The sequence below is a fragment of the Apteryx mantelli genome, chromosome 23 (genome assembly GCF_036417845.1).
Source record: "Apteryx mantelli isolate bAptMan1 chromosome 23, bAptMan1.hap1, whole genome shotgun sequence".
Lineage (NCBI taxonomy): Eukaryota > Metazoa > Chordata > Aves > Apterygiformes > Apterygidae > Apteryx > Apteryx mantelli.
Window position 1 is genome coordinate 8623936 of NC_090000.1, and position 11816 is coordinate 8635751.

Consider the following 11816-nt stretch of genomic DNA (forward strand, 5'->3'; position numbering starts at 1 on the left):
CCCAAAGAGCTGTTTGCCGGGCCGAGGGAATAGGAGCCGCTGGAATACCTGCCGTTGCCTCCGGAGCTGAAGGAGCCCTTGGGAAAGCGCTCCAGGCTCGACGCAACCCGCCAGCCTGGCAGGAACAGCGCCCGCCGCGCGATGGAGGTGGTGCCACGTTTTAACTGCTTTTATTTTATTTTATTTTTTTTCCTTTTCCCCCCCTTTTCCAAATTTAATCAGCGTAAATAAAACAAACCTGCGCTTGTAAAGCGCTCGGCCCCAAAATCAGAGCATTTAACCCCAAAAATGAGGCGCATAAATTACAGTCACAGCCGCCCCGAGGCGACACACGTGCAGCCTTCTTTTAATGGAACAAGTGTGTGCGTATATATATTAATATATATGTTTTTTTCTCCTAGCTACGGGCAGGAGCGGCGCTGGCGGTGGGGAAGGGAGGAAGCGGAGCTGGCCTGGCCTCTCCCGGAGATCCCGGGACCTTCGGAGAAAAACCGCTTTGCCGGCGGGCCGGCGCGGCACCGCATATACAGCGTGAGGATATTATATACATATATTATATACGTATATATCCTTAAGGAGGGCTTATTTGGGGGGGGGGCAAATTTTGGGGGGTCCCAGCGGAGGGCGAAGCTGTTGCGATGAGTTATATTGAGCGACGCTGTTTTAAGTGTGGTGGGTCTTTCCCCCCTCCTTTAATCCCGTTTTATTTAATTAATTAATTAATTAATTAAATCCCATTTTATTTATAAAAATACCTATTTTGCCTTTTTTTTCCCTAGGAAAAAAAGGAAAAAAACCTCTGTGCTCCTCTGCAAACGCCGCTCGGCCGCGGCGCCCAGCCCCTCGCTTTGCACCGTTCCCCGCGAGCAGTGACCTCAACGCGCCGCGGTGGGCGTAGCGGACGGAAACCCGCGCTGCCTTTTCCCCGGAAGCCGTCAATATTCCTTGGGAAATGGGGCGTACGCGGCCCTCGCCCTCCGCCGCTTCCCGGCCCGCGACTTCGTTCCGGCCCGAATACAGGTGACAACTGCCCCGAATGCAATGGGAAATAAATATTTATTTAAGCTTTGGGAATAACTCGACTACGGAGCCTGGCTCCCAGGGGCTCCGGCAGCACTCGGAGCCCTTGGGAGCCGCCTCGGCCCCTGCTGCTCCCTGGGGAAAAAACGCCGCGGTGCGAAGGCCGTCTCCACCGCTCCTTTCCGACGGCGGGGAATTAGAGGAAGGAAAACGGCGGGGGGAAAGGGCTGGGAGTGCTGGGTCACGGCGGCACCGCGGCGGCCACCGTGGCAGGCGGCTCGGCGTCACCGGCCCCAGGGGCGTCCCTCGGCGCGGCGTCGGGGCCGGCCCTGCGCGGGGCGGCGGGCGCTCAGCCGGGGCGGCGGGGCCGCGCAGGGCTGAGGGCGGCGGGCACTTACGTTCGGAAGAGCAGCGCGTGCAGCCCTGCGGACGGACGCACGGACACAGGGGGTGGCGTTTCGGAGAGGGGGGGAAGCGCCACCGCGCGGCGGCGAAGCCCCCGGGGAGGGAGGGAGGTGACACTCACGGGGGTGCTGGTCCCGGTTGTGGGCGACGTGGCGGGCGGCCAGCAGCGCCGCGGCGGCGGCCAGCGCCATCCCCGCCACCGCCGCCACCGGCGCGGCCACGTAGGAGGCGACGGGGGGCCGGGCTGCAAGAGAGCGGCTGCTGTCAGCCCCGCAGGGCGCGAGGAAGAGGAGGGAAGGCTCCTTGCAGCGCCCTCCCCCCCTCATTGCATCCCAGGGCGGCCCCAGGATGCGCTCCGGCCTGGGAGTGCTGAGGGAGAGGGAGCCTTGGCCTGTTCACTCTGAAACCTACTGAGGGCTGCTCACACACAGAACCAGCGCTGCCTCCAGCAGCAGCAGTGCAGCCATCGCTCCCGCCGGTGCTCGGCACGTGGAGGCAGTGGGACCCCAAACGCCGGCGGCAGCAGCAGTGGCTTGGCCCAGCCTGGGCAATGGCATGGGGGGAATGGGCCGGGGCTGGGATGAGCCCAGGTGGGTCCTTATGGAGCTGGGAAAGCTGGGAACTGAGGTGGGAACCAAGCTGGGAGCTGAGTTGGAAATGGAGCTGGGGATAGCACTAGGAATAGAGTTGGGGATGGAGCTGAGAACCGAACTGGGAATGGAGCTGGGAATCAAACTGGGAATGCAGGTGGGACCCAGCTGGGAACTGAGGTGGGAGTAGAGATGGGAATGGAGCTGAGAACCAGGTGGGGGATGGAGCTGGGAGTGGAGCTGGGAACCCAACTGGGAATTGGCCTGGGAAGTGGCCTGAGCTAGGATGCTGTCAGGGAGCTGGGTGGGGAGGGGGGCAGGGATGTGGGAAGGGAGGGAAGGGCTGTGGGCAGGAGGGAAGGGGTGCAGGCAGGGCTGCAGGCAGGAGGGAAGGGATGCAGGCAGGAGGGAAGGGGTGCAGACGGGTGCAGGCAGGGATGCAGGCAGGAGGGAAGGAGTGCAGGCAGGGATGTGGGCAGGGGTGCAGGCAGGGCAGGCAGGATGCAGGCAGGGATGCAGGCAGGGGGGAAGGAGTGCAGGCAGGGCTGCAGGCAGAGTGCAGGCAGGGATGCAGGCAGGATGCAGGCAGGGCGGGCAGGCCGCAGGTACTCACGGCGCACGGTGAGGCGGAGGGCGGCGCGGGCGCGGGTGCGCAGGCGGGGGTTGCGGGCCAGGCAGGCGTAGGTGCCGGCGTGGGCGGCGGCGAGGCGGGGCAGGCGCAGCGTGGCGCCGCGCTGCAGGCGGCCGCCGTCGCGCAGCCAGGCGTAGCGGCAGCGCGGGCGCGACGCCGCCCGGCACCGCAGCACCAGCGCCGCCCCCTCGGCGGCCGCCAGCGCCCGCTGCGCCTCACCCCCGCCCGCCGTGATCACCGGCGCGTCGGGGCCGTCTGCGGCAGAGGGGGCGCGGCGTCACCGGGGGGGGGAAAAAAAAACACCCCAAATCACCCCAAATCACCCCAAATCACCCCAAATCCGCCCCGCGCGGGCGCACTCACAGGCCACGTCGAGGAAGGCGGGCGCGCTGCTGCGGCTGCTGACCTCGTTGCGCGCCGTGCACGCGTACCAGCCGGCGTGGCTGCGGGCGGCGGGCGCCAGGCGCAGCGCGGCGCCCCGGCCCGCCGTCGCGCCATCGTCCCCGCCGTCGTCGTCCCCGTCGTCGTCGTCCCCGCGGTGCCCCTCGGCGGGGTGGTGGCGGCGCCAGGAGAAGCGCAGCGGCGCCGAGCCCTCGCGCACGGCGCAGCGCAGCGCCGCCGCCGCCCCCTCGGCCACCGCCGCCGCCGCCGGCCGCACCGCCGGCTTCGACACGGGCACTGCGGGGCCGCCGCCGTGGGAACCCGCCCCGCGTCCCCCTTCTCCCGCCCTGCGTCCCCCTTTTTCCGCCCCGCATCCCTCCTCTCCCGCCCCACGTCCCCCTTTGCCCACTGCCGTTCCCTCCTCTCCTGCCCCACATCCCTCCTCTCCCACCCTACGTTCCTCCTCTCCCACCCCATGGCCCTCTTTTCCCACCCCAATCCCTTTTCTTCCCACCCCCATTCCCTCTTTTCCCATCCCACGTCCCCCTTTGCCCACCCCACATCCCTTTTCTTCCAACCCTGCATCCCACCCCATCTCCCTTCTTTTCTCAATCCCAAATCCCTCTTTTCCCCACCCTAAATCCCTCTTTTCCCACCTCAATCCCTCTTTTTCCCACCCCCAATCCCTATTTCCCACCCCCAACTCCCTTCTTATCCCACCCCCCAGTCCCTTTTCCCACCCCCGATCCCTCCTTTCCCACCCCGCACCCCTCCTTTTCCCTCCCTTGCCCAGGGAGCCGGGCGAGCGGCCAACGAGCTGGCTAATGAAGGGGCTAACGAGGGCCGGGGGTGGCTAGCAAGACCCCACGTTGGCTAGTGGGAGGGGGGGGCTGGGAGAGGCTGAGCCGGCCAGGGAGGGGCCCCGGCGGCTAGCGGGATGCTGGATTGGCTAGTGGGAGGCATCTTGGCCGGGGGAAGGGGCTGGAGAGTGGCTAGCGGGGTGCGACATGGGCTAGCAGGATGCAGTATTGGCCAGTGGGATGGAATATGGGCTAGTGGGATGGAATATGGGCTAGTGGGATAGTATATTGGCTAGTGGGATGCTATGTGGGTGAGCGGGATGGCAGTATTGGCTATTGGGATGGTATATGGGCTAGTGAGAGGCAGTGTGGGCTAGTGGGCTGGCTGGCAATATGGGCTAGTGGGATTAATATGGGCTAGTGGGGTGCTGTGTGGGCTAGTGGGCTGGCAATATGGGCTAGTGGGCTGCAGTATTGGCTAAGGGGAGGCAGTATGGGCTACTGGGATGAATATGGGCTAGCGGGATGGCAATAATGGCTAGCGGGCTGCAATACAGGCTAGTGGGGTGGCAATATAGGCTAGTGGGGGGCAATGTGGGCTAGTGGGATGAATATGGGCTAGTGGGCTGCAGTATGGGCTAGCGGGCTGCAATGTGGGCTAGCAGGTTGCAGTATGGGCTAGTGAGAGGCAATATTGGCTAGTGGGCTGCAATATGGGCTAGTGGGATGCAGTATTGGCTAGTGGGAGGCAGTATGGGCTACTGGGATGAAGATGGGCTAGTGGGATGGCAATAATGGCTAGCGGGCTGCAATGTGGGCTAGCGGGCTTGCAGTATGGGCTAGTGGGATGGCAGTATGGGCTAGCAGGCTGCAATGTGGGCTAGTGGGAGGCAATGTGGGCTAGGGGGGATGCAGTATTGGCTAGTGGGGCTGTAGTATGGGCTAGTGGGAGGCAATATTGGCTAGTGGGCTGCAATATAGGCTAGTGGGATGAATATGGGCTAGCAGGATGGCAATAATGGCTAGCGGGCTGCAATATGGGCTAGTGGGAGGCAATGTGGGCTAGCAGGCTGCAATATGGGCTAGTGGGATGGCAATAATGGCTAGCAGGCTGCAGTATGGGCTAGCGGGATGGCAATATGGGCTAGCGGGCTGCAGTATGGGCTAGCGGGATGAATACGGGCTAGCGGGGGGCGGCACTACGGGCTAGCGGGCGGCAGCGGGGGTCTCACCGAGGACGCGGAGGCGGACGGCGGCGTAGGCGGCGCGCAGGCGGCCGCGCTCGGGCCGCAGCGCCTGGCAGAGGAAGCGGCCCTGGGCGGCGGGGCGCAGGCGGCCCAGGCGCAAGGTGCCGTTGCGCACGCTGGGGCGACCCAGGGCGCCGGCGCCGGGAGCCAGCGCCGCCCGGCCGCCCGCCGCCACCGCCACGGCCCGCGGCGGCTCCGGCGCTCCCGGCGGCCCCGCGAAGCTCCAGAAGACCACGGCGGCGCCCGGCGGCCCGCAGCCCAGCTCCACCGCCCGGCCCCGCACGCCCGTCACCGTCCGCTCCTCGTAGGCCCCCGGCACCGACACCGTCGGCGCATCCCCTGCGCGGGCGCCGCGCCGCCGTCAGCACCCTCGGCCTGGGGTGCGCCGAGTTGCGCGGGTCTCGGCGGCTCCCATCCCACCCCACCGGGGAAGGGGTTCGGGGGGGCTGCACCCGTGGGACGTCCTTCCCCGCTGCCACCGCTCCCGGGGAACCACCCGACCCCGCTGTGCCTCGGTTTCCCCATTTGCAGGCGGTGGCGGCCTGGGGTGCGCCGAGTTGGGCAGGTCTCGGCACACCCTACCCCACCAGGGAAGGCTTTGGGGTGTGGGGGGGTAGGAGGGGGGGCTGCACCCATGGGACATCCCCCCCCCCCCCCCGGGCTACTCCCTGGGGAACCACCCGACCCTGCTGTGCCTCAGTTTCCCTGCTCGCATGCGGTGGTGGCCTGGGGTGCACCGAGTTGGGCAGGTCTCAGCACACCCTACCCCACCAGGGAAGGATTTTGGGGGGTGGGGGGGCGGGGGGGGGCTGCACCCATGGGATGTCCCCCCCCCCCCGGCTACTCCCTGGGGAACCACCCGACCCTGCTGTGCCTCAGTTTCCCTGCTCACATGTGGTGGTGGCCTGGGGTGCACCGAGTTGGGCAGGTCTCAGCACACCCCACCCCACCAGGGAAGGATTTTGGGGGGTGGGGGGGTGGGGGGGGGGCTGCACCCATGGGATGCCCCCCCCCCCCCCCCCGGCTACTCCCTGGGGAACCACCTGACCCTGCTGTGCCTCAGTTTCCCCATTTGCATGCAGTGGTGCCCTGGGGTGCAACGAGTTGGGCAGGTCTCAGCACCTCCCACCCTACCAGGGGAGTGTTTTTTGGGGGGGGGGGGTGGTGGCTGCACCCGTGGGACGTCCCTCCCTCCCTCCCTCCCCGCTGCTGCCCCCCCGGATTCGCGGGCGCCCCCGCAGCTCACCCCCCGCCAGCGCCGGGAGCAGCCAGAGGATCCAGCGGCCCCTCCAGCACAGCAGCAGCGGCAGCGCCCAGCCCCGCTCCATGCCTCCATGCCCCCCCGCCGGGAGCCGGAGCCGGAGCTGCAGCCGGAGCCGGGCTCCTCGCCACCGCCACCACCCCCGGAGCGGCTCCGGTTACCCCGGCCCCGATTCCCATTCCATTATTCATGGCGCCGCCGAAACCCGAGGCCGCTCAGCTCCCCGCAATCTGGCCGCCGCCCCCGGCTGAGGCCCGGCGCACTCGTCGCACGAGGTGCCGCCGCCGTTTCATCCACCGCCCTCGGGCTCAGCCCCGCTCCGGCCGCAAAGCAACGGAGATGGGCGGAAAACAGCCCGGAAGCCACGTCCGAAAACATGGAAAACCACCAAGAGTTTCTAGGTTGTTTTTTTTTAATTATTTATTTTTCCCCTTTCTCTTTGAAAACAGCACAACGAAAAAAAACGGGAATTTTCGGGAAGGCAACGGGAAAACCTTAAATCACCTTAAACCTCTTTTCTTCTCGACCCGCCCTTCAGGCGTCGAGCTTCTCCAGCTCGTCCATGTCGTCGGGATCCAACCTCTTGATCTCGGTCTCTGCGGAAAGGGGCGTTTTTCCGCGCGGCCCTTCCGCCGCCCCGCTCCCGCTGCCGCCCCGGCGCCTCCGGCTACTCACGGAAGTGCTCCTCGAGCATGCGCACGAGGTGCAGGTCGCGGCTCTCCACCATGCTGAAGGCGATGCCCTTCTTGCCGAAGCGGCCCGTCCGCCCGATGCGGTGCAGGTAGGTCTCGAAGTCGGGCTGCTGCTTGGCGTCGGCGGGGAGGTTGAAGTTCACCACGATGGTGACCTGCTTCACGTCGATCCCTGGAGAGAAAGGGGGGGAAAAAAAAAAAGGGAAGAGGGAGAAGAGCATCCGGCAGCTCGGAAAAGGGACGGCGGAGGCGAGGGCGCACCTCTGGCGCAGACGTTGGTGGTGATGAGGACCTTCTCCTTCCCGTCGCGGAAGCGCTGGATCACGTCGGCCCGCTGCTCCACCGTCAGCTCGGCCGTCAGCATGGCCACCCGGTGCCCGTCCTCCGTCATCTCCAGCGACAGCCACTCCGCCATCTTCCGCGTCTGCGCGGCCGGGAGACAGAGCCGAGCGTCCCGGCGGAGCCCCGACGCGCCGGCTCGATCCCCCCCCAGGCGCCGCGAAGCTCGTTACGGAGCAGCGTTTGGGACCTCGATACGCTCGGCAAACCCCAAAACGCGGCGGCTCTCCAGCAAATTCACGTTATCCCCTCCGGAAAGGCGGCGGAGGAGGGAAGCGGAAGGGAAAGGAGCGGAGAGGGGGGGAAGGTCGGGAAGCGGCCGCCCTACCTGGCAGAAGATGATGGCCTGGCCGACGGTGATGCTGCCGTAGACGTTGCACAGGGCGCCGTACTTGCGCGCGCGGCTCTCGCACACGAAGTAGAACTGCCTGACGGCGCCCAGCGTGAGCTCGTCGCGCCGCAGCTTTATCACGACGGGGTTGCCGACGAGCTGCGCGGCGAACTGCCACACCGCCTGCCGGAAGGTGGCGGAGAAGAGCAGCAGCTGGCAGCCCTCGGGCAAGAACCTGGGAGCGGGCGGAAAGGGGGGGCTCGTGAGCCGCCCCCTCCGTCCGGAGGCGTCGGCGACACGCAAGAGCGGCTTCGATGGGCTTTTTCGGGGGGGGGGGGGCGAATCCCGCTTTCGGAGCGTTGTTCGGAGAGATCAGCCGCGAGAGAGGGGTGGAAAACCCGCGGGGCGTCGCTGCCCCGCCCGCGTCCCGAAGGAAAAGCTGTTTTCCGCTGTTTCCTTTGCGCTACGCTCCTCGCCCGAGCGACGGAATAGCTCGGAGTGAACTTAAGCGAGATAAAAGCATTCCTACGTAGCTGCCGTAGCACTAAAGAAAAGCGGATCCCTGGACTAAGCGGAATTTGAGCATCTCCGCTCGAATTCCAGTTCGGATCGCTTCGTTTTAAACCGCGGGATTTCATCTCTAACCAACTATGGGGTCGAAACCGGGCCGGATTAGCTCCGAGCCGTGGCGGCACCTCCGGATGCGGATGCTCTGGCTGGAGAAGCCCTGTTTGTCGATCATCACGTCGGCCTCATCCAGCACGAACACGCTGATCTTCTTCAGGTCGAGCACCCGGCGCTTGAAGCACCAGTCCAGCACCGTCCCGGGGGTCCCGATGACGATCTGCTCCTGCAGCACGGTGCCCGGAGCGACTGCGGGAGAGAGCGGAGTGGAGAGGGCGGAAAAGTGCGTCGGGCCGCTTCCGAACGAGCCGTTTCTCACCCCCCCCCCCCCCCCGCCCTGGCATGTTTCCGGCCGCCAGAACGCGTTTCGTGCCCGTTTCCGGCCGCCCGGCGGCGCCTTCGGTTCGAGCCGCTCGGCGTTCATCCCGTTTGCGGGAACGCGGCGGCTCCGCCGGGGCCGGACTCACCCCGGTTTCCTTGGACCGCGTAGATCACTCGGATGTTGGGGCAGAACTGCCCCATCTTCTCGACCACGCGCCCGATCTGCATGGCCAGCTCGAAGGTCGGAGCCAGGCAGAGGCACTTTGGGAAGAGAAGGGAGCCATGAGCCGCGAGCCGAAGCCTTCGGAAGCGGGACGACACCGCCGCCAAGGCCGGAACCACAGGGTGAACAACACCATTTCGGAGAAGGGGGAATGGGAAAACGCTGGAGTCGCCTGCCGCTAAGCTCCTCCGGGAGCGCACGGGGATGGGCAACAGCTGGATTTGGAGCTTGGGAAGGTGGGAATGTAGCCCAGCCGGAGGGATTTAGGCGGGAGAGAGCGGCCGTCGCCGTTTTTTTTGCCGGGGAAACGTGGCTCTGGAGGCGCGGTGCCCTTCGTTTCCGCGTCCGGCTTTCCGGCGCCGGTTTAAATTACCTGGCGCATTTGCGATTAGAGAGACCTTGAGACGCGATAAGCGGCTCGGATAACCGATACCGAAATCTAGGGAGGAGACTCGGATCGGCAGGAGCGTCGGAGCAACCGGAAACTGGCGGTGTAAAACGAGCTCGGGAAAAGCGCCGCTCGAGTCCCTGCGGCCGCTCGTCGAAGCTCCCCCCGGAAAAAAAACTAAATCCGGGATAGCTAAAGCCCGGCTTAACGCGAAAAACTCGTCTTTCGGCCGGAGGCTTGGCCGGGCGCCGCGATTTTTAGCGCCGGGACGTCACGCGGGGTGGGGGGTTTATCCCCCCCCCCCGCGCCGGTCGCTACGGAGGGTATAAAACCGAAGCAGGAAACGGGATAATCGGAGCGGGAGAGGGAGGCGGCGCGGCACCTGCGGGTGTCTCTCGGCGGCGGTCACCCTGCTCAGCATGGCGAGGACGAAAGCCGCCGTTTTGCCCGTGCCCGACTGGCTCTGGGCGATCAGGTTTTGGGGGCTGCGAAGGAAGGAAGCAAGCGGCGGCTTGTGGGGGGGGGGGGGGGTCCGGCTTGGGGGCCCCCCCAAAAGCCGTGTGTCCCCCCCCCCCCTCGGCGTACTCACGGGTGCGCCAGCATCATGGGCAGCGCCGTCTCCTGGATTTTGGAAGGCCTGTTGAAGCCCATGCTGTAGACGCCGCGCAGGAGCTCTGTTTTCCTGGGAAAGGGGAGGCGGAGGGGGGGTGAGTGGGTGCCGTGGGGGGCGTGGGGGGCGTGGGGGGGCGCGTGCTCACAGCGGCAGCTCCTCGAAGGTTTTGGCGGAGAAGAGGGGCGAGGCGGGGTCGCGCTGCAGCACCTCCACGCGGTGGCTGGACTCCACGAGGGACGTGCGGAGGAGCTTGTTGAGCAGGGAGCTCTCGGCCCGCTCCGCTTGGAGGGAGGAAGGGAGGGAAAAGGGGGGGGGGGTGTCGTTTGCGGGATGTGGCGGGGCGTTAAGAGCCCCCCCCCCCCACACACACACCCCACTCGGCGCCGTGGGTGTTTCGCGGGGACCCCCGGGGCGAGGGGGGCGGCGGAGGGGCCGGCGGGACCCACCTCTCTCCTCCTCGCCGTTGTCATCGTCGTCGCTGTCGCTGTCGCAGGCGCAGGCTGGCTCGCGCGGGGGAGGGAAAGGCCGGCGCTGACCCCCACGGCCGGGTGTCAGCGCCCCACGTCACCTGCGTGGGGCTGGGTGCCGCTGGGGGTGGGGGGGCACGGGGCCTGCCGTGGGGCAGGGGGGTGGGATGCCATGGGGCAGGGGGACGGGACGCCGTGGGGCAGGGGGTTGGGGCCCACCACAGGCAGGGGGACGGGACACCGTGGGGCAGGGCCCACCACAGGGCAGGGGGTCAGGCCCACCGTGGGGCAGGGGGCCGGGACACCGTGGGGCAGGAGGATGGGGCACTGTGGGGCAGGGTGGCAGGGCCCAGCACAGGGCAGGGGGTCAGGCCCACTGTGGGGCAGGGGGCCAGGACACCTTGGGGCAGGGGAATGGGATGCTGTGGGGCAGGGGGTCAGGCCCACTGTGGGGCAGGGGGACGGGACGCTGTAGGGCAGGGGGATGGGGCCCATGATGGGGCAGGGGGTCAGGGCCCACCACAGGCAGGGTGACAGGACACTGTGGGGCAGGGGGATGGGATGCTGTGGGGCAGGGGGACAGGGCTCACAGGGCCTGCTGTGGGGCAGGGGGTGGGATGCCATGGGGCAGGGGGATGGGACACTGTGGGGCAGGGGGACAGGGCTCACCACAGGGCAGGGGGCCAGGCCCATCATGGGGCAGGGGGCCGGGACACCGTGGGGCAGGGGGGGTCAGGCCCACCACAGGCAGGGGGATGGGGCACCGTGGGGCAGGGCCCACCACAGGGCAGGGGGCCAGGGCCTGCCACAGAGCAGGGGGATGGGACACCATGGGGCGGGGGGTCAGCGCCCACCGTGGGGCAGGGGGACGGGGCGCCGTGGGGCAGGGTGGCAGGGCCCACCACAGGGCAGGGGGCCAGGCCCACCGTGGGGCACCGGGCCGGGATGCTGTGGGGCAGGGGGACAGGGCCCACCACGGGGCAGGGGGATGGGACGCCGTGGGGCAGGGGGGGTCAGGCCCACCACAGGCAGGGGGTCAGGCCGCCGTGGGGCAGGGGAATGGGATGCTGTGGGGCAGGGGGCCAGGCCCACCGTGGGGCGGGGGGGGGTCAGGCCCACCGTGGGGCGGGGGGCCGGGACACTGTGGGGCAGGGGGATGGGGCACCGTGGGGCAGGGGGGCAGGCCCGCGTGGGGAGGGCGGGGGGGGGGGGGGGAAGGCGCGCTGTGGGGCAGGGCCCGGCCCCACCGAGGCCCTTACCGCGGCGGCGCAGGGGGAAGTCGCGGCGGGCACGGCGCGGGGCGCAGAGCCCGGAGAGCTGCGGAGCGAGAGACGCCGTTACGGGGGCGGGACACCGGGATGGGGGGGGAACCGGGAGGGGGGGGGGGGGTCCCGGCCCCTCACCCGCTGCGCCGGCCCCTCGCCGTCCCCCGCCGCCGAGCCCATGGCCGCTGCGACCGTTACCGGCGCCGCCGCCCGCGCAT

The 11816-nt window shown here is 67.6% G+C and overlaps 2 protein-coding genes and 1 long non-coding RNA gene across 5 annotated transcripts; 1 reads left to right on the forward strand and 2 right to left on the reverse strand.

The window, feature by feature from the left end:
* The first annotated feature begins 140 nt into the window (after positions 1–140).
* Positions 141–1068, forward strand: LOC136994052 (uncharacterized). The gene is made up of 2 exons (XR_010886276.1): positions 141–531; positions 780–1068. It is a non-coding gene; the product is annotated as an uncharacterized lncRNA (long non-coding RNA).
* Positions 1069–1414: 346 nt separating this feature from the next.
* Positions 1415–6402, reverse strand: VSIG10L2 (V-set and immunoglobulin domain containing 10 like 2). The gene is made up of 6 exons (XM_067310022.1): positions 6321–6402; positions 5060–5413; positions 3010–3324; positions 2629–2901; positions 1547–1669; positions 1415–1443 (listed from the first exon to the last, which is right to left on the reverse strand). Exons 1-6 carry the CDS (start codon positions 6400–6402, stop codon positions 1415–1417), a joined length of 1176 nt encoding a protein of 391 aa, XP_067166123.1.
* A 336-nt stretch (positions 6403–6738) lies between these two features.
* DDX25 (DEAD-box helicase 25) lies at positions 6739–11767 on the reverse strand. 3 transcript variants are annotated; one of them, XM_067310070.1, is made up of 12 exons: positions 11737–11767; positions 11593–11650; positions 10313–10366; positions 10012–10147; positions 9843–9935; positions 9636–9738; positions 8789–8903; positions 8393–8570; positions 7695–7932; positions 7289–7451; positions 7011–7199; positions 6739–6931 (listed from the first exon to the last, which is right to left on the reverse strand). In XM_067310070.1, the coding sequence occupies exons 5-12, from the start codon at positions 9902–9904 to the stop codon at positions 6870–6872; spliced, it is 1110 nt and encodes a 369-aa protein (XP_067166171.1). In that variant the 5' UTR covers positions 9905–9935; positions 10012–10147; positions 10313–10366; positions 11593–11650; positions 11737–11767; the 3' UTR covers positions 6739–6869. The 3 variants fall into 3 exon arrangements, with proteins under 3 accessions (XP_067166171.1, XP_067166170.1, XP_067166169.1); XM_067310069.1 differs by having other exon boundaries at positions 10313–10397; XM_067310068.1 differs by lacking the exons at positions 11593–11650; positions 11737–11767 and having other exon boundaries at positions 10012–10086; positions 10313–10341.
* Between the last annotated feature and the right edge of the window lie 49 nt (positions 11768–11816).